The 21,597-nt window shown below is 41.3% G+C and overlaps 1 protein-coding gene and 1 long non-coding RNA gene across 22 annotated transcripts in view; one reads left to right on the top strand and one right to left on the bottom strand.

Moving 5' to 3' along the window:
* LOC309646997 overlaps positions 1-21,597 on the bottom strand; it is a 404,605-nt gene that overhangs the window by 76,581 nt on the left and 306,427 nt on the right. The window lies entirely within an intron of this gene.
* Positions 1-21,597, top strand: part of PTK2 (protein tyrosine kinase 2) — a 254,441-nt gene that overhangs the window by 109,010 nt on the left and 123,834 nt on the right. For 19 of the 21 annotated variants that reach the window (XM_082433792.1, XM_082433790.1, XM_082433804.1 and 16 more), the window contains 2 exons: positions 12,146-12,225; positions 14,507-14,569. In XM_082433792.1, coding sequence (XP_082289918.1) covers positions 12,146-12,225; positions 14,507-14,569 — 143 coding nt within the window. The remainder of the gene's footprint in view (positions 1-12,145; positions 12,226-14,506; positions 14,570-21,597) is intronic. The other 2 variants (XM_082433799.1, XM_082433789.1) reach the window with 1 other exon arrangement.

The following is a 21,597-nucleotide window of genomic DNA, read 5'->3' as shown; positions in this document are numbered from 1 at the left end:
AACAGTTTTCCAATCAAATAAATGCTACTTGTAAGTATTTGTGAAGAGTTCAAAAAAAGTCTAATGAATATCAGCGAGACATTTGTACATACAATTTTGCAATTAAATACGCTGGGAAATTTTTTATTTTAGTAAAATTATTCATTAAATGTCTATTCGGGGTCAAGAATGCAGAAATTAATGACATAATCTGTACTTCTCAATTCCTCAGTCTAGTGGATTTCCTGTAAACAGCACCTTTGTGTTCAATCCTGTGCTGTTTGTAAGCACAAATGGTGTGGCCATGCCTGGGCGGAGGTGCTAACACAGGGGAGGTTTGGGGTCCAGGCGGCTCCCCTGCAAACTGTCCTTTAACGCAGTGGTCCCCAACATTTTTGGCACCAGGGACCGGTTTCGTGGAGGACAGTTTTTCCATGGACCGGGGGGGGGGGGGGGGGGATGGTTCAGGCGGTGATGTGAGGGATGGGGCGCCGCTCACCTCCTGCTGTGTGGCCCAGTTCCTAACAGGCCGTGGGCCGGTACCAGTCTGCGGCCTGGGGGTTGGGGACCCCTGCTTTAAGGAGTCTCCAGCTTTGTAGGTGAGGAAGAGAGGTACGTTAGAAAAAACATGGTGCGTTTAAATCTGAGCTAAAATGATTTGAAAGGAAACAGGTGAGAGAGATGGGACCACATCATGTAAAGAGAGGGTTTTCGGTTTTCTCCTGCAGATAATTGGGAGCATTTATAGAATTTAATTAGCAAATGTCATGATCAGAATTTTTTTTTTAAATAAGACTGCCCTGATGTGATGGCCGTACCAGGGATGGATTGGGTCTTAAAAAGGCTGTAACCTAGTGAGGGCTCGTCACCCATTTGGGCAGGAAGCTAGAAAGCTGGGAGGTCCAACGGTGTGGTAGGAAGCAAATTTAGTGGATGGATTTGCTAGGACTAGAGACTGAACGAACTGGAGCATGAAAATGAAGAAGAAAGAGGCCGACGGCATCAACCCAGGCACTCAGTGTCAGGAAGGAGAAAAGGTGGGTGGGATTCGGTAGGAGCGCCAGGTAGATGGTTTCATTTCCCTGTTGAGGTAAGTGGATATTCCTGCTTTTAAGATCCAACCTTTGAGAGCAGCATCCAGCTCTTGGGATGTTTTCTTGTCCCTGAGGTAGAAGTCATATAGGGAATGTAAGGTGTTAGGTGAGGTACTTGCGGGAACTTTTGAAGATTTATAATAATACGGAGTCAAATGGGAGAGGGAGTTGCGTTCAACGAAGCAGAGAGAAATCCTGTTTGGACTCCAGCTGAGCGTGTGTGAGGTCTACTCATTACGGAGCGGTTTCAGTTTACAGGCTGCCTCTCTTCTACGTCCTTACATCTGTCCCTCTAGCCGTCTGCCGAGCTTCGTATTTTGGTGAAGGAGGCGACAGAGTTCAGTTAACGGATGTATTTATATTGTATTCTTCTCTCTTGTAGATGGTCTATATCACTGGTATCTATATCTATATCTGTGGCTCCTTTAGTGACATTGATTTCCAGGATGCATGAGATGGGCCTAAATAGCTCTCAGTTATTCCTTTTTATAATTTCTAGGCTAACCTAAAAGTTGGCAACTTTTATGTTCCTTTCACGCTGTTACTAGGTTGTCCTACTTTTTCCTTTCGGGAAACCTTGCTTCTGTGTATATGATTAAAAGCTAGCACACGTACCAGTGTATCCCAGATTTTCTTTTACTAATAGGACGTATCTTACTGCAGTCTGTGATTCAGGTGAGTGGCCTCTGTAAAGCCCGAGAAGTGTGAGGTGTCGTTAGCCCACAGACTGTTCCCGTTCTGCGTCTCACAGCTCTGTGACTCCAGGTGCCTCCCTTAGTTTCTTCACACGTAGGTATATAACACCTCCTGCATAGGGTCTTTATGTTGATTAAGTGAGGTCTGATTGTCTACCATATACCTGCCCAATAACACCTGGAATTTCAGTCTGTACACAGTACCAGGCTTTTGAGGATTCAGCATTTCCACTTGGGTGTCACAATACAAACGTGAGCTGCACACTGTGGGGTGGGACCCACCTCTTCCTTCCCATGTGCTCTGTATGCAAACCTTCCAGCCCCTCCACCCCACCTTCTGCTTTCATCCATTTCTAGAATTTCTCTTCTTCAGCCTATCCCCTTTTAAATTTTTTAAAATTGTTAAATCTTATGTTACAGTTTTAGAAGTCCAGAAAATATTCTAAAACATCACTTAACTTATCTCTGTCCTAATAATTACTTTCATTTTGTGTATGCTTTTATAATATCCTACCAAGTACTTGTAATTTAAAGGAAATAGAAGTGTGGTGATAGTAACACCTCTTTCCCGTGCTGATGGCCGGTGTTACCGCTTATCCAGGCCTATAACTACTGAACTGCGGCTCAGTTCATGGGTATGGAAGTTGTGATGTTAAATGCTATTGTTTAAAACAGGCCATATAAAAAATAAAGCGTGTAATATAGTTCCATTTATGTGAGAAAAATGTATATTTACCCTCATCTGACAAAGTTTTAGAAATAGTATGATTTTTGCATTGCTGCTTTGGCAAGTAATTTTATATTTATTTGACTTCTTGTGATAATCTTTCAGTGCAGAGTCTATCCTGGTCTGTGTATGGAAGTTCTAGAACTAGAATTTATTTATTTATTTCTAGAACTATTAGAGGTGATCCAAACGTTATCCTACCCAGGCAGTACCCAACTTGGGAACAGATTTAATTTCAGTGTTGAAAAATCAGTTAGGAATTCAGAACTTCCTCCTATTTAAACAAACATGCCAAAAAAAAAGTATAAATAAAAAATTGGCCCTTCAGCTATTTATAGCCAAAGTCTTTTGAACTGAGAATGCAGCTGAAATATCTGTAAGAACTTGTGTGTGGAAATTTTCACCAAATTCTGAGAGAAATTATTTTATAAGGGCCTCAGAATTTGATGACACCCACTATTTAATTTTAAAGTTATTTAATATTTGATGCAAATATGTTAAGATGCATACACATATGCATACATATAATTTCACTGAATTCCAAGCTAAATTGATCCACTTTTAAGGGGCGCAGGTTTTGATGACATGTTTAGATTCTGTAACATCTGATACACGTGTTCTTTAGTAAGGTGTGATACTTAATAATAAAATGAATACCTCTGACCCCACTGCCTAGAGGAAGAGAACATGCCTGATGTTTCCTGGTCCCATGTCCCTGTGACACCCCCCCATCCCAACCCCTTCACTCCAGGCAGACAGCCATGGTCCTGAGTTGTGTATTTATCATTCCCTTACTTTTGTTTGCTGGTTGTCACGTTTTACAGCATACGTGTGCACATCTCAATTCTGGCCTTAGGATAGAAGCTGACTCTAGCTCTCCCCTGAGCCCTCTGCATTCCATCATTAGTCTGAGTAGGTTTTTGGTTTGGTTTTGTTCGTTTGTTATTCAGCTCATAGAAGCTTTTCAGAAGACTTTAAAAAATATTTTATTCAGCATTTTTAGTTCTTTTCAATGAGCACTGTGGCCAGGACATTGGGTCCACTGTGTTGGTAGAAATGGAAGTGATCACATAGGGCTTTAAAATTTTATCCCTTTTGGTTCATTTCCACAGTAATTTGCACTGTGGTTAGAAACTGTGGTTCATTTGAACTCGTTCAGACTTTTTGGACTTGTTTCATCGTCTTGCATGTTGAGATTTTGCCAGGGGTTCAGCTTTGCTTGAGTGAACGTGTCTCCTCTGGCTGTGCGGTGAGCTCGGTAGATAACCATCGGTTTGAGATTTTTCATTGTGCTGTTCGCAGCTCCTGCGTCTCTGTTCTCTCTTCCTGCTTGAAGGATGGTGTTGCTGGGAGAACCGCGGTTCTGGTTCAGAACCACGTGGGAGTCGTTCTCCCTCAGAACTTCGGCGGTGTTCTCTGCTGTGTACGATCCCTGTGGCTGCTGTTGAGAAATGGCTGTCGTAGTCTATTTTGTAGGTCATCTGTCTCCTCTCTCTGGGTGGCTTTAAGACCCTTACTTGTCCTCAGTGTTTTGCAGTTTTATTACAAACTAGGTGGGATTCCCACTTATTTTTCCTGCTTGATCTGTGTTGTGTGGCCAGGACCTCTGGGTTCCTGTCGTTTTAATCGGTCCTGGAGATGTCTTCGTTGGCGTCTGCTCAGATACCGCCTTTTCTCCCTTTTTAGTTATTCCTCCTGAGATTTCAGTTGAGATCTCCATCAGAACTTCTCAGACTGTATCTACTGACGCCTCTTTTTTGTTCTCAACTCCTGTCTCCCTGAGATCTGGATTCACATAAATCTCTCAGATCACCAGCCCTCCTCAGCTGTGGCCAATTTGATGTCTAGTGCATTTGTTGGATTTTTATTTATTTTTTAAGTTTTATCTCTTCCCCCCACCCCCCATTCTTCAGTCTGCCAGGCCATCTTTTATGGCCCTTATTATTAACTAATTTTTCTGCCCCCTCCTTTTTTTTATCATTTCCGATGGGGTTGATGTCTCTATTCTGAATCCGAATTGTAACATCTGGAGTCTGTGGGCTTTACATCTGTTGGTGGTGACCTACACTGACTCTTATTCACAGCGGCTTGTTTTCTTGCATGTTTGTTACGAGCCTAGCATTTTGTTGAACTTCATGTGTGGGAATCTTGAGGGTCTACATTGGGGAATAGTGAATACTCCTGAGTGTTATCTGTTATTTCTGTTTTAGAAGAATCAGTATTTTTATTACTTTGGTTCTTTTATCAGGATAGAAGTAAAAGAATTATGTTTAGATTTCCTCTATACTAGTTCCATCCCATGAAAGAGAAAGAAAACTTATAATAAACTACCTTAATTTTATTATTCCTTATTTTGAAATTTCACCCAATCCCACTACTCATCATGCCCCTTGTTTGGATGGAGTCATGAGGAAAACAACATGTCAGTGGGTGTATTGAGCGTTGGGCTCCTGGTGGGAGATGATTCTGTGGATGCACATAGTTTCATTCAAAGATGTCCTAAATGTGACCACCAGTGTGACATGCCACAGATGACTCACTAAATGTTTTTGACCCATTTTAGAATATTCTGAAAGATATTAATCAGCACACTCTAAAAATAAACTAGAATCTTGTTATAACCCTATTCACTGTAGAGCAGGCGTCTAAAAAAATAAGTTTTGATGCCAAAGCTAATGGCTTATTGTAAAGCAAGAAAAGTATGTTTTGCCTTGAAGTTGAATTTTGCCTTTGCCATATAACATTTTATTCTTAATCTCTCTGGTTTGTTAAAGGTGTATTTGATTGGCAACCTTTTGCAAATAGTAGTGGCCGTTAGTTTGAAGGGCTCTGTCCATGTTTAGTCAAGAAGTTGTCGTATTAACTAACTGTGCATCGATGATGCTGAACTTGTGTAGGACCCATTTGGTACCACTGACATTTTCAGCTTCTGAGATGCCTGTGTCTGACATGAGGTTGTCACTGTTTTCTCCTACAAAAATATTAGGATTTAAAATGAGTATATCCATCGGTTTGCTCTTAAAAAACATTAACTGTAACATAATTCGTGGTTTATTTGACAAAAAAAGTTCCAGTGGGAAGCTGAAGAAGACATTGAGTCCAGCACCCTAACTTTATGGTTTGGAACCTAAACTGCAGAGATGTGTGAGGGGCCAGGGCACACTTATATTTTGTTGGTCAATCTTTCTGTTATCTTACTCCAATTTTTTATTTTTACGTGTTTTTATTTAGATAATTATATTATCAGAAATGATTTCTTTAACTGTAGTTTCTTGGCCATAAAGCTTTCTGTCAGTTAAAACATTTTGAAATGGAAGCTCCAAGTGGGAAAGTTTAGTTTAAAACCTGACATTTTCAATGTGGGAATTATTAGCTGTCCTTTTCCAGAAAGAAGTTAAAATTAAATATAGGTCTAAGTCTGATTCATTAGAAGATACATTTTCTGTACTTCTTTAATAGATTTAATAATGTACCTTTTTTTTCTCCTTTTCCACTCCTGTATGGTTTTGGTGATTCAAAAAGTTTTATGGTTATTGAGGACTTAGGTAAACTCTGTCATATTTATACTGTTCAACCCATAGTTTTTTGTTCATCCTTCTCTGTAAAAGACTTTAGAAATGGGAGGCAGAAATGGTCAGTCTCTCACAGTTATTCTTCCCTGCTGCTATTTTAAGTTTGCCTTTAGTCTACCTCAGGGCCTTGGGCAGATTCTTTCTTTGGTAGAAATACTGCTGTCTCAGGATCCCCAACACCACCCTCAAGTTCAGTCGTTCATCAGAAGGATTTACAGGACTCAGAGGTTGTTATATTTCTGGTTTTAGTTTATTATAGCAAAAGGATACAGAGGACAGGCAGCAAAGGGAAGGGGTCTGCGGGGTGATGTCCAGAGGAAATTAAGTGGAAGCTTCCCCGGGCCCCTCCCAGGGGAGTCCCATGGCGCAGCACGTGATGTGTGACAACAGGTGCAGAGGCTCGCCAGCCTGGGACCCTGCTGAGCGTGGGCGTTGAAGGTTTTTATCAGGCTCCATCTCCTGGGCGCGCAGCACCTGTGGGACCTCAGGTAGTCGGGCTCCAGGCCCCAGGGAGGAGGCAGGTGTTCATCATCATCACATTGTGCATATGAATTCTCCAGTCAGACTGGTACAGTGTGGCCCGAGGCTTCAGGTGGGCAAAGGCACTCTTCTCAGAACATTTCAGGAGTTCCGGTTCCAGGAGGCCAAGAGCCAGTCACAATCTTGGGAATGTGTAGGGTTTGAGCAACACAGGCCTGCTGAGTTAACATTTTTCTGCATGACTCCTCTTTCCTTTCCTGGACTTAGATCATTTCTATTCATTCAGTAACTCTTTTTTTTAAAAATTGAAGTATAGTTGATTTACAATGTTGGGTTAGTTTCTGCTGTACAGCACCGTGATTCAGTTACATATATATATATTCTTTTTCATATTCTTTTCCATTGTGGTTTATTACAAGATATTGAATATAGTTCCCTGTGCTATTACAGTAGGACTTTGTTGTTTATTTTGTATGTAGTAGTTTGTATCTGCTAATCCCAAACTCCTAATTTATGTCTCCCCCCCCTCCCTTTCCCCTTTGGTAACCATAAGATTGTTTTCTATGTCTGTGATTAACTCTTAATTTTAAGCGGTGTTTTCTATGTAAAGCCTTCCATGACACCTGTACATTTCTCATTTAACATCCAATTTTTTTTTAATATTTTAAAATTAGTTTTACTGAGGTATAATTTTACATGCAATAAGAATCACCAACTTCAGTGTACAGCTCAGTGAGCTCTGACAGATGTGTATAGTCAAGCAGTTTCCATTACAATCATGATATAGTACAATATAAAAATAGGGAAATTGACATTGACACAATACTACTAAGTAGACTACAGATCATGTTCAGATTTCACCAGTTTTTACGTGCACTCGTGTGTTTGTGTGTTAAGAGTGTGTCTGTAGTTCTATGCAGTTTTATCGTAGGTACAGATGGATGTGACTACTACTGTAATGAAGACACAGAACTGTCTCACCAACACAGAGAAGCTCCCTGGTGCTGCTTGGTCACAGCCTGCCCCTCCCCTAAGCCCTGGCAGTCACGGGTCTGTTGTCTGCACGTTGTATTTCCCTGTTATTATCTGTTGCCCCCACTAATAGAGTGTGCCGTTCAGTGAGAGCAGACGTAAAGTCTGCCTTCGCCATTGTGTGCACAACACAGTAAGACATGGTTTTTAGGTGCCTAATTGATTCTCTCGAATGACTTATTAGTGATGATTGAGTTTTAATGCTAATGCCCTGATGTTCAAAAATTTGGATGAGATTTATTAGAAGATGTCAAAAAAATCCAAGAAACAAAGGAACTATATGCCTTTGGAATTTGAGAAATCACATTGGTTTGTGTGTGTGCGTGTGCACTCTCAACATTAGGTCTTCTTTTTAAAAATTGATGTGATTCTTCAAGTATCTCTAGTATATTTATGGTTACTTTTCCATTATATATGGACAAGAAAAAGGAAACAATGGAAACACTTCTTGTCATACAGGTTTTCTAGCTTTGGTCATCTCCTTCTATAGTCTGTTCTCAGTGTAACATCCAGAGCAGTCCTTTTCCAATCAAAATTTACCCACCATTATGTCCCTGTAAATTCCATATACAAGTTTTATTCATTGCTGTATCTTGGCACATGGTAGGCATTCAGTAAATATTTGTTGAATGAATACCTGTTAAATGCTATGTTAAATGACTTACTCAGTTGTGGAGAAAGCATTTGACTCAGTAAGATAGCATAATTCTTTAATTTATATATTTTTATAGCTCATGTACGCAAGAGAAAATCAAGGAGTTTGTTTTAATTAAGACCTGCCATTGGGTTCCTTCTGCATACAGACACTCCACTCTGTGATCTCACAGAACTCAGGGAGGAGTGCCTGCCAGTTGAGCCAACTTGGCCGACTGCCTCGGATCCCTCAGGTGGTGTATGATGTAGACGGTTATATACACATTTGTCTGCCCTCAGCCCCATTTTCTTTACACACACTATCGAGGACTTTCAGGTCTATGTGATAAATTCATGTAGCTGACAGAATATTCAGAAGAGACCAAAACAAGGCAAAAGATCTCATGTGGTAGCCAAAGCATTGACTTGGCATATGGAATAAATTATGGAGCAATTTAGGATTAGTACTTTTATTAGAGATGTGAGTGGTTTTTATATTAAAACCTGTGCTTTAGTGCTATTGCAGAATAAGGTGAAAAAACTCATGAATGTAAATACAATACTTGCCCACAGAAGGAAGTCCAGATACATCCTGTTTTTTAAGCAGGAATTTGACATCAATATGGAAACAAATTAATTTAATAAAACAAAGAACAACATTCAGAGATCTTTGCTTGAAAGGCTCTTGGAAATTTGCTGGATTTGGAGTTAATAAACAGTAGTAATCCATGGTATAAAAAAGAATACAACACAATGACAGTGGTAAAACAGACTGGGGCATGCATGTGAAGCTGTCATGTTAGACCCTGGGGCTACCAGGGTTATGAGCTGTGGTCCTTACTGGTCATTAATCTTCCTTCTAGTGGAGAATGCCTACACTTTCTGAGAGTTCACAAGAAGGTATAGGAACACACTGAAGCTTGAGTTATGGGGGTCAGTGGATGGGTTTTTGAGTTTTAAGTTTAACGCTTGCTGTGTGACCTTGAGTACATTAACTTTGAGTAATTAAGCTTTCTGGTTTTTGTGTATAAAAGAGGACTAAGGCCTATCTTGAAGAGTTATTGTACAGACTATAAATAATGTATCTAAAACAGCATAATACCTAACCCCTGGAATAATAAGTAGCTCCTCTGCTATCATCTTCATTCTTTTTAGGTTCTTTCTAAGGCTTTTAATTGGGGATTATAGTAGGATCCAACTCACAGTGATGCTGTGAATATTAAATGAGAGTTATGTATAAATCTGTCTGACTTGGCAATGTGAGTATATTTACTGTAAGCAACTATATAGCTATATATATGCACACTTAAATGTTCAATAAATTGCATTTATTTCACAAATGAAAGCATGAAAGTTAGAAATGTTTTATAAAGAAATGAACACTGAGTGTTAAAAACCCTACATTTTGAAGAAAATTGCATGAGCCCAACATCAGGACGTGATGTGCACAGTGGTTCAGAGAACACCCCCTCTGGAGCCTGGGTGACAGGGACCTTGCGGGGGGTTGCTCCCTGCCCTCACAGAGGGCAGCTGCCACAGGGTGGGGTAAGGAGGAGGGGGGGGGTCTGCTGAGATGGCTGGTTCCCTCGTGGATCAGCACACTTGGCAGAAAACGCGGATCACCGCACACAGTGAATGGGCCTCAGGCCGCAGCCATACAGCTCTGAGTCGAGAGTAGTAGATTGTCGCTGTAAGAGAAACAGCTCTCAGAACTTTTAAGTCATGTTCATAAATAAGGGATTTTCCATGAAGATCGTTAAGTTAATTTTCTCTTTGTTTTCATTTTTGCAACTAATATGAATTTGGTTTTGATGACTGAATAAAGCATGTGATTACATTTTTCCACCTTTGAATAGTGTTTAAATATTATAGTAACTAATCTTAAGATAGTTTTGTAATGATGCATTTTCCTCAACATGTAATTGCTGTTCTGCTCTGGTTGCTTCAAAGTCTGCACCAAACCATAAGCTAAGATCCACTGAATGCTTCAGTCAGAACAACTGTGGTGTTTCTCTAACTCACATAAATACAGTCTTTATTTATCTCTCCATTTTTGTGTTTAGTAATAAACCTACTTAAGATGCAAAAAAGTTTTAAAATTTGTATTTATTTTTTGCTGTAGAGGAGAAAGAGCCAATTGAAGTGTAAACAGAGTGATTCTAGAATCAAAGCCTTTTAATTTAGTGGGTTGAATAATTCAGTTCTATTGAATCAGTCTTAAATGCCTGCTATATTTAAGGAATAGAAATTACTATTGCTTGTAACTCTTATGGAAAATAACATTTACACACAGAGGTATCCAAACCCTAGTTTGATGACTTTATTCTTTAATTCATTTGCTCAGTCTTCAGTCAGTCAGTGTTTATGGACCAGCTAGGTAAAGGTGCTAATGCAGAAAATAGAGCAAAGGTTTCAGAGGAAAATAGAGCAAAGGTTTGGCGTTTAGATCAGAAATAGATCACTGCTGGCTGAGCGGGCATCGCCCCCATCCTGAGAGGAGTGAGTAGGTGAGCACACATGCCCCTCAGGTTATAGGTTCTGGTACGTTAAAGAGGGCATCCCCGTCTGAAGACTTTTATTTTCTCTGTAAGAAAGAGATGTGGCTGGTTGACTGGAGAAAGTGTGAATCAGTGTGTTGCCAAGCTTCCTAGGCAGGCATTGCTGAATTTCCAAGCAGTCTCAGGCGATCGTTTGAGGTTTGTCGTCATGAACGTAAAGCGAAGCACAGAGCAGAGTTTCTCCAGTTGCTCAGCAATAAGCATGGAGAAGGAGGTGGGTGGCTGGTTTCAGTATTTGTTGGTCTGGCCAGGGAATTAAAATAACGGGAGGAAGGAGGTTGGGAGGTTTGGGGGTCTTTTCAAGGGAAGGTTATGAACTATCACTATAAGGTTGGCAAAGTAGTTAACTTCGGACTAGAAATCTTTTGAACAAGCGAACTGACAGGCGAGGTAGCAATAGTTGAAGAACAGGATCTGTGGAGTTTTTCCTAGGGCAGAAGTCAACATAACTTTTTTTGTGAAGGACCAGAGAGTAAATATTTTAGGGTTGAGGGTCAAGAGGCCAAATGGAGGGAAGGGTATTATGAAATACTTATAGAACAAGAGACAAGACAGATTTCCACGGAGTTTTGTATTGGTGAAATTCATAATATAATAATTGAGTGCAGTTTTTTTGTAATACAGGTCTGCTAATGAGAGGAGCAGAGTTCCTTTCTGGGGGAGGAGTAACATTTCACTTAATCGAGGTTCAGAATGAGTGCTCCCTGTCATCAAAATCAATTGCAGATCTTGATCTCTTGATGCTGAGCTGTGAGATTTTACATATTTCATCTTTGAAAACATCTTCACCCTGATACGTGCTCTCGGATACTGACATCAGCCCCTCACAGTCATTGGTTGGAAGGCCTTTGCGCAATTTGTTAGATCCTTCTCTTTATATCACACTTCAAGCATGTTATCACTTTGCAGATTCATCACTTATAGTCGATGGTTAGGTGGAAGCACATCAGTTGCAGGATTAAATGGATTTTGAAATAATGTTAGTTTTCTTTGCCTTTGCATTGAGGTCCAAAAAATGGTGCTGGGACTGTAGTTTGAGTTCAGAAAATACAGCCACCGCCAGTTTGCCTGGAAATGGAGATCTCCCTTCTTGTTTTCCCTTTGACAACACGGAGGGTAGAAAGCAGCTTGACGTTATTGTGATTCAGATGACGTTTAAGTGCTCATAGATCATGTATGTTCTTCATAAAGGAAGACTGTTTGACTCTTTAACTATTCTTTGGTATTACTCATTTTATATCCAGCATCTAGCGTGATTATTGACACAGTGTGTATAAAGCATGTAAATGGCACCCAGTAAACATTTACTTAATGACTAAGTTTAAAACATATTCTCTTACAACAACATTATTTTACCCTTTCCTTTTTATTGTAGGTGAAGAGCGATTATATGTTGGAGATCGCTGATCAAGTGGACCAGGACATTGCTTTGAAGTTGGGTTGTCTAGAAATACGGTAAGGGGGTAACTAGACATTGAGGTCTTCATTCAACAGTGTTTTCTGCTATTTTTTCTAGGTATTTTCCTTTCCTGATAAAGATTATCAATAAAATACTGAATAAAACTTGAGTAAAATTTGAAAATATTCTGAATTGTGTTGACACTGCTAATTTTAGAATCTTTTAAAATATTATATTTAGAATTGAATGATTTATAAGAGTACAAGTGTGTAAGCAAGTCTAAGGCTGAGCTCCCCAGTGGGACCTTCTGTGGTGAAGGAAGTGCTCAGTACCTGTGAGATCCCACGTGCCAGCCACTAGCCAAGGTGGGTACTGAGCACTCAGACGGGCAGTGTGGTTTAAATGTGGACGTAAATAGCTATATATGTCTAATGGCTGCCGTTATGGGAGATGGGGCTGAGAGTGCAGTTCTTACTGCTGATAGCATTTGTCACCTTTTGTCATGTATCCTGTGCCACCGTTTAAAACGAAAGGAGCGAAAGGAATATTTTACCTTTGTCAGGTATAATTTTAACTAGAATTTACCCCGGCTCGGGGCTTCCCTGGTGGCACAGTGGTTGGGAATCCGCCTGCCGATGCAGGGGACACGGGTTCGAGCCCTGGTCCGGGAAGATCCCACATGCCGTGGAGCAACTAAGCCCGTGTGCCACAACTACTGAGCCTGCACTCTAGAGCCCATGAGCCACAACTACTGAAGCCCACGTGCCTAGAGCCCATGCTCCGCAACAAGAGAGGCCACCGCAATGAGAAGGCTGTGCACTGCAAGGAAGAGTAGCCCCCGCTCGCCGCAACTAGAGAAAGCCCGCGGGCAACAACGAAGACCCAACGCAGCCAAAAAAAAAAAAAAATTTACCCCAGACTGCTAGTTTAAGATGTGTTGGTTAAATTAGCTAAAATTTGATTACGTGTACTCAAAACAGTGATAATTTTCCCGAGAGATCACTGTTTTTTATATTATATAAGGCTATCAAATCACGGTTCCTACAAGGACCCAAAGATCATTAAGTATAACTCTCAACTCTTCATTAAAATTTGTTTTCAACCTTAATTATATATTCCAATAAAAAAAAAAGCCATCTCTCACTGGTCTCTTCCCGTTCCTGGCCTTTACAGTTTTTGCTTGGGAAGCAAACTTGGCGCTCTTTCCTTCCCACAGACAACGCTGTGATGTATTGCTTGGAAGAAGGGTCCAGGAGCATTAGGTCCCACGCGAATGGCAGGCGTGCCTCTCTGGGTTCCCCTCCCACTCTGGCCTCTCCATTTACGTTTATCCTTCTCCTCCTCTCCCCTGTTTGAGGTCACTGATTTTTGAACTCTGAAGGAAAAACTTGACAAAGTAGTCACCCGTCCAGCTACCCCTCCCAAACTCCTCCCCCACATGAATTGAAAACAGGAGAACAAATTAAGTGATCCTTTTTGGGCCCTTTAAAATTTTTTGTCGAAATCTAGTACTTTCGATTTTAAGTAGGCCAAAGAAAAAGTCAAACAAATTTAAAAAGCAAAACCAGTATTCCTGTTATTACAGACAAGTTTGAAACAGTCTTGTTGATTACACATTCTCCTGGGAAATCACTTCAGATGATTTGTAATATCTGTGTGTTCCAAAGCAGCTCGAGCTAGACCTTGTCCCTTTGTGAGATAACTGTACACGCAGAGAATCCCACCCACTTGGGGCAGATTTTGCAGAGAAAGGACTTGGTTCCAGTAAGCCCTGAAATTGCTTGAACATGTAACTTGGAATAAGAGGTGAAATCCAGACTGTGAACACTCAGTGAGATAGGCAGCACTTCTCTGCAGAGCCTGGCGCCTGTTACCTGGACTAGCCCACTGCGATGATTCTGCTGCAGGTCCCATACTGTTTCCTTAGTAACTGTGGGTCTTCCCAGGAGTAGGTGGGGTGTGCACCGGCCACAGGGGCAGCCTGGGGTTCCTGGCACTGTCCCTTGAGGAAAGGCCAAGTACAAGTAGCGAATGTAGCTGATCTCTTTTACAGCTGGAATCTGGTTTCTCATTTTGCAAAGAGCCAGACCTGCTTCACATCAAAAGGGAACGTGAGATTGTTCAGTAGAGATACGGTCTGTGTTAACTGATTTATGCTGCATTAGGATGTAGGAAAAATGCTGCGAATCAAATTTGTTCTTTATTCGTTGTTTATGAGAATGTTTGTGGCTTAGCCGCGTAGTGGTTAGATACCCCCCTTTCACAGTTGTTAATCATTTAACATCGCAGACATTCCCAATACCAGTCTATGAGTGTGTGTATCTTCTCTGCTTTTAGGCGGTCCTACTGGGAGATGCGGGGCAACGCCCTGGAGAAGAAGTCTAACTATGAAGTATTAGAGTAAGTGCGGCACGTCCAGGCGCTGCCTGCAAGCATTGAGAGCTAAGTCACTTTTCGAACTGTAGATTTTACTGGTTTATCTTTACTTAAAACTTAATATTAACTCTGAAACACTACTGTTTCTAAAACTTTTATATCTGGAAGAGGAAAGTTTTATTAAGAAATGAATTCTTGGTGACGTTAATTGTGTTAGCAAACATTTAAATTTGTTGATAAATGTCGTAAGGTTAATATTCTTTGGCATGTTAACACATAAATAATAAACTTTTCTGTCTCTGTAGATTTAACCATATTGGGATGGAGTTTCACTTCTAATTTATATTGAACTATGAAATTGTTATTATTTATATTCTCTTTATAAGTTTATTAGGGTTTTTTTTCCCTTAGTTAAAAAAAAGTGGAAAGATGGGAGTTATTTGTTGCTCATGTATCAGAAAATTTAGGATAACTGAATATTTTTCCAATAGTGAAGTTAACAGTCGTTAGACTATTACGTTAGAGTATTAAAATGCATATAAGACAAAGTGGGGCTTATGTCTTGGGAGGCGGAAAGTTCTGCCCTTTATCTGTTGATAATTAATTCAGCAAAAAAATCACTGATATTTGTTATTTCCAGCATTATTTTCATTAGCAATAGTGCAACTTTTTGCCAACACTTTTCCTGGCCATATTATTACTGAAATTCTTGTGCTATTTGGAAGATGTTACTACAGTGAAGTAAAAGGTTGTCCATAAGTACTCTGCGATAATAAGAGGCTTGACATGGCTTTGGATTTTATTTGGACTTTCCGGGTCAGCCCAACTGCTATGACACTGTGAAAGTATAATGTCCCACCATTTTGAAAACAAGATTTTACAGGGGAGGTGTGGTCATTTGAAAATAAAAGTAGAAGTAAATATTTGGGGGAATTAGTTATGGAGCAGGTCCGACCATTTGCACTAATAACTGGTGGTAGGCGTGATAGTTATTTTGCAGTCACACAAGCCTCCTTTGTCCCAGTTGTGACAAGTGAGGTAGCGCCCTGGGCAGCCTGTCTCGTTGCGGTGTGGATTCATCCCTTGATTTCTGGACCTACTGTATTAGCATAATGTAAGTTTCGTGACAGTGTGCAGCGTATAAGGCACTCACTAAATATTTGTGGTTGTGTGTTTATGGACACATCCATCACATAATGTTGTGCCTCTTAACAGATTAAATAAGGATAAAACACGGAGTTGTTAGAGTTGAATGAAAACTTTTAGAGATCAACTGGGATATCTTAGTAGGCAGAATTATTTTAAGTAGAATTTTCCCTGCCCTTCAGTTGACAGCATAGAAGCAACAATACCATTAATAACATTAAAAAAAAAACAAAAAAAACTAACATTCACTGTGGTTTAGGTGGTTTAGGTTTTTGTTTAAAATTGCCACATTCAGCCTGAAAGACTCTTCCTACTGCTTAAAATACAAATTACCAGATTCAGAGGAATCATTGAAGGTCTTGTCTCAGGTACATGCTAGGTTTGTTCTCATTTCAAATGGAGGTTTTTGAAAAATAGGAATATTTGAAAAATATCCATTTGTTTCTTTGTTTATTCGTTCATTTAACAAAGATTACTGAGCATCTACTGAGTCCTTGGCAGCTAAGTGCTTGAGATGCAGAGTGGATAATCCAAAGTTTTCACCCTCAGGAAGCTTACAGCTGGAAGGGAGACTCTCAGACAGTAAGCAGAGTTGTAAAATAATATAGTAGGAACTGAAGTAGAAGCTTCTAGAGGGTGTGTGTGGGGTGGTACTCCACGTCTGATGTCTGATGGGAGATGTTGTCTAGCCTGAGTGGTGGAGAAGGAGCGTGGGCAGGCGGGGCTGCTGCTCGGGAACCAGCCAGCCCTGGGAGAGAGCGCAGCATTTGCGAAGACACAGAACGTGCACGTCAGTTCACTGCGGGTAGAACACCTTGCCCGTTGGGGAGGGCGGGGGTGTGTGTTGTAAACAGCTCCAGGCGTTCTGACACGGCCTCCAGAGGACTCGGTCCTGAGCCTGAGCCGTGATGACTCAATGAACCAGGTCCGTGACAGGAGGAGCTTTGTGATGGAGAATTCCATATTCCCAAATTGGAATGATATTAAAGAAAGTTAATAATGGAAGTAGGAACCCAGAAACTGTTGCATCTTTCCTTTCTCCTGGAGCAAGAATGAGGCTCTGACGTGGACTCCATAGCAGGAGCAGTAGAGGTCAGGGTCTGCGGGCTGGCTGCCTGGTTGGATTGGGGTGAAGGAGGCCAAGGAGGCATCTAGGGACTCTCGGTTTTCTGTCCTGGGCCAGTGGGCATGTCAGTCACAGAAACAATTTCGTGTTTGAAGGGAAGGAGGGTAAGTTGGTTGGGACGTGTTGATTTTCAGTTCTGAGGGAACGTTTGTGTTATTTAAATGAAAAAGGAAACAGAAATGTTGGTTTATTTTCTATGTTATAAAATCACTAAAACCACAGCTTAAAAAAAAATCTCTGATGGTACCCAGTGCCTAGATCTTGGTTTCTAATATCATTCTTCAATGAAAGGAAGCAGGACTCCTGATCCGAGGGGCAGGGGGAGATACATGATGAGCCTAGAGCATCTTGTAGAGCTGGAAAGGAGCAAGTGCTCAGAAAAGCAGATGGTGGGGCTCTGTCAGAGCATCAAATTGGAGTCCCAGTGACCAAACGTAGGGCATTTGGGCAACAACGAATGACTTAGTTTTGGGTTATAGCCCAGAGTATGAAATAAATATCCATGGGCCTATATGAATATAAATAATTGAATAAATAAATATATAGAGAAGTGATAAATCTCCCACATAGAAGAATTCTAAGTAATTTATATAGATACAGGCTGAGGAGGCAGATCATAAAATCCCACCCTATAGTGTGGGCTCTGCTTAGTGTCATGTGTCTAAAGAATACAGTGTGGAAGGGTGTGTAAGTAACCTGACAGTGGAGCCATCTGACAGGTGCTACCTCAGCCAGGTGGTCAAGGTCAGCATCAACACCAACAGTTATGTTGATGGCATGTGTGCCCTTGGTGTGTGATCTGTTGAGAATGACACTTCGTCTCTGTGGTCTGCTTCCCCAAATCCTAAAAACCCAATCCAGACTTGCGAAAAACAGGTAATTCTCAGTTGAGGGATGTTTTACAATTACCAAACCAGTACTACTCAAAACTGTCAAGATCTTTAAAAACAAGGAAAGTCTGAGAAACTGACACAAGCCAAGAGGAACCTAAGGAGATGTGATGATTAAATTGGATCCTGTGAAACAGAAAAATGACATTAAGGAAAACACTGATGAGATCTGAAAGTGTAGGGTTTGTTAGTAATGATGTATCAGAACCGGTTTATTAGTTATGACAGAGGTGCCATAGTAATGCAAGGGAAAGCCAGGTGTGGGCTATTCAAGGAACTCTCTGTACTATCTTTGCAGCTTTTCTGTAAATCTACAACTATTCTAAAATAAAAAGTTTATCTTGGGAACAGTTCTCAAAGCTTTCTGAGATGCTCTTCCCAGGTTATAATCCTCCAATTCGGGTCGAATAAAATTTTCCATTTCTTAAAAAAAAAGAACGAGAGAATTGAAGAGGAAAAAGCCAGCAGGTACTTAGAGATGATCTAAAAAGGTGAATCATTGTGCGAAGTTGGAGCAGGAGGGCCAGGTCAGTGGCTTGCGTTGTAGCGTGCCCGGCCGTCAGAGAGTTGTCCTCAGGGCCACTGTGATGTGGACTGTGTCCCAGCCTGTCGTTATGAGAGGCCCACGTCGGAACGGGAAGGGTAACTGAGCCATGGCAGCTGGGTGAGAGCCAGAGGTGTCATGGGAATGAAGAGAACAGGTACCTGGGGGAAATCTCCGTGGATGATACATTTGCATGTTTTTGGCAACAAGAAAAGTCTGTAAAAAGAAAGAAAATGAAGCCAGGTATCCATCAAGATGGATTTGGAGGTATATTTGGAGAGAGGAGCGTTAAGTTCAAGATTTATTTGAAATGAGAGTCAAAAATTGCATTAAAGTTGGTGTGAATTTGGCTTATTTCTAAAAATCACAGAAATCGAGGCAGCAGGAGAACAGATATGTGGAAGAGGGCCCACTGGAGTATTAATCAGTGCCTCCAGAACTTCACAGTGTCTGTGGGGTCAGTGGCATGGGAAGTGTGGGAATCACCAGACATGAATTAGGGCCAGTGACTATTGCCAACTGCAAACAGAACAAAGCAGTACAGCGTGATTTTGTCAGTTAGAGACCTCCTTAGAGGATATTGATGAAAAACGGAATTATCTGTTATTCCAAAAATGGCCGTTTTGTATTAGTTATTCTATATGTAAGATATTTAAATTAAGTAAACATGATGGTTAAGGAAAAGAAGGGGCAGTATGAGAGACTTCCAGTTTCTGGCTGTTACTGTGCTGGTTTGCTGTACCTACTTTCTGAATTCCTCTGCTTCTGCCTCGCCATAGGGGTTCTTCATAATGGCGTAAGTTGTGTGAATTCACTACCCCATCTCAGTGTGAGAAGTGGGGCGATGGAGGGGGCTCTTGCAGCAGGTTGCTCCCCTGTTGGCTGGCTCTTCCACTCACTGTCCTGGATCAGTAAAGCCCTGGGTTTCTGGTTCCAAATCTGTAAAGTAGGGACCATGGTGATACCTACCTACATATTGGGTTGATGTGGGGAGTTAAGAGAGGGAATCATGTCAAGAGCTTAATATAGTGCCCAGCACTGAATAAATGTTGCCCGTAATTATCACTGGGATCATTATCCAGAGGAGAGAGCTTAAGCACCCTCCCATTTGGGGCCGTTTTATATTCCTTTTGTAAATTGTACTTTTCATCTGTTTTCCATTATGTTTATGTTTTTTTCTTATTGAGATCTTTGTCATACTAACCCATGGTTCGTAATATTTGTTGTATATATTCTCTCCCAATTTGTCTTTTATTTATTTATTTATTTTAAATTTTTATTTATTTTTGGGTGCGTTGGGTCTTTGTTGCTGCGCGCGGGCTTTCTCTAGTTGCGGTGCGCGGGGGCTACTCTCTGTTGCAGTGTGCAGGCTTCTCATTGAGGTGGCTTTTTTTTTTCTTTTTAACATCTTTATTGGAGTATAATTGCTTTACAATGCTGTGTTAGTTTCTGCTTTATAACAGAGTGAATCAGCTATACATATACATATTTTCCCATATCTCCTCCCTCTTGCATCTCCCTCTCACCCTCCCTATCCCACCCCTCTCGGTGGTCACAAAGCACTGAGCTGATCTCCCTGTGCTATGCAGCTGCTTAAAAATATGGAATGCTTCACGAATTTGCGTGTCATCCTTGTGCAGGGGCCACGCTAATCTTCTCTGTATCTTTCCAATTTTAGTATATGTGCTGCCGAAGCGAGCACTGCAGTGGCTTCTCTTGTTGCGGAGCACGGGCTCTAGGTGCCTGGGCTTTAGTAGTTGCATCACGCGGGCTCAGTAGTTGTGGCTCGTGGGCTCTAGAGCGCAGGCTCAGTAGTTGCGGCGCACGGGCTTAGTTGCTCCGCGGCATGTGGGATCTTCCCAGACCAGGGATCGAACCTGTGACCCTTGCATTGGCAGGTGGATTCCAGGGAAGTCCCCAGTTTGTCTTTTAACTATGATTATATAGCTTTTCATCATACAGAAGTTTTTCTTTTTTAACGTGGTAAAATCTGTCCATTACTTTCATTCTGATTTTGCGTTTCAAGACCTAATGTTTGTTCTAAAAGTTTTGTGGATTTATTTCTATTTTTACATTTCCAAATGTGTGGATATTTTTTGACTTTTTTTTTTTTAAATAAATAAATTTATTTATTTATTTATGGCTGAGTTGCATCTTTGTTGCTGCGCGCAGGCTTTCTCTAGTTGCGGAGAGTGGGGCCTACTCTTAGTTGCAGTGCGCGGGCTTCTCATTGCAGTGGCTTCTCTTGTTGCGGAGCACGGGCTCTAGGCATGCGGGCTTCAGTAGTTGTGGCTCGTGGGCTCTAGAGTGCAGGCTCAGTAGTTGTGGCTCATGGGCTTAGTTGCTGCGCGGCATGTGGGATTTTCCTGGACTAGGGCTCGAACCCGTGTCCCCTGCATTGGCAGGCGGATTCTTAACCACTGCACCACCAGGGAAGCCCTGACTTTCTTTTTAAAATTAACTTCTAGCTTAATTGCATTATGATCAGAGAGTATGGTCTCTGTGATAAGAGCTTCTTTGGCTTTTGTTGAGACTTTCTCTGTGGACTAGTGTAAGATCATTTTTCTCCAGTCATTTATTAGAAAGAAACTATAAACATAGAAAAAGTTGAAGAATCTCCTGTTTTTGGTCTTTTCTAGTTTCACCATGTCTTAGGCTTGGATTTCTTTTTTATAAGCCCAACTTGGAACAAGATGTGTTTTCCTGATTCTGTGGATTCATGTTTTTCATGTGGAAAATATATGCCATTATCTCTTTAATTGTCAACTGGATGTTTTTTCAGCCTTTATATCTCTTAACATCTTTCATATTTTTCATCTCTGTTTCTTGTGGCAGTGTGTGTGTGATTTCTTTAGATTTGTCTTCTAAATCCTTAATTCCCTTTTAAGTAGTGTCTTCTTGACATACCCTGTCCATTCGGGTTTTCACCTCACCACTTATATTTTTCACTTCCAGAAATTCAGTTTCCTGTGATGTAATACGCTCTCCATTCCTGGTAATCTCTGTTGCTCACGTATGTGATTGTGCCGTTTATTTCTTCAAGCTTTTCATGCCAGCTGTTTTGTGCTCTGTATCTGACAGTGACTCTAGGCTTGCTGGGCTGTCTCTATCTGCTGTTCCTCTGACTTCCTCAAGCTCCCAAGTGGCTTGAATCAACGCCTGGTGGCCCAAGACTGCTGGGTGGGCCTCCGGAGTGGGCATCTGACGAGAGCCAGGGAGTGAATGGCACAACTCGCCCTCCCTCAGGCCCCAGCTCAGTCCAGGCCCAGCATCGCCGCCTGCGGGCGGCACTGGGTCAGCCCTCTTCACCTCCAGCACTTCGGGTGTATAGGGTGGGGTCCTGCAG

This window comes from Balaenoptera physalus (genome assembly GCF_965194825.1).
Source record: "Balaenoptera physalus genome assembly, chromosome: 17".
NCBI classification, from domain to species: Eukaryota; Metazoa; Chordata; class Mammalia; order Artiodactyla; family Balaenopteridae; genus Balaenoptera; species Balaenoptera physalus.
This window is presented reverse-complemented; position numbering and strand designations above follow the sequence as displayed.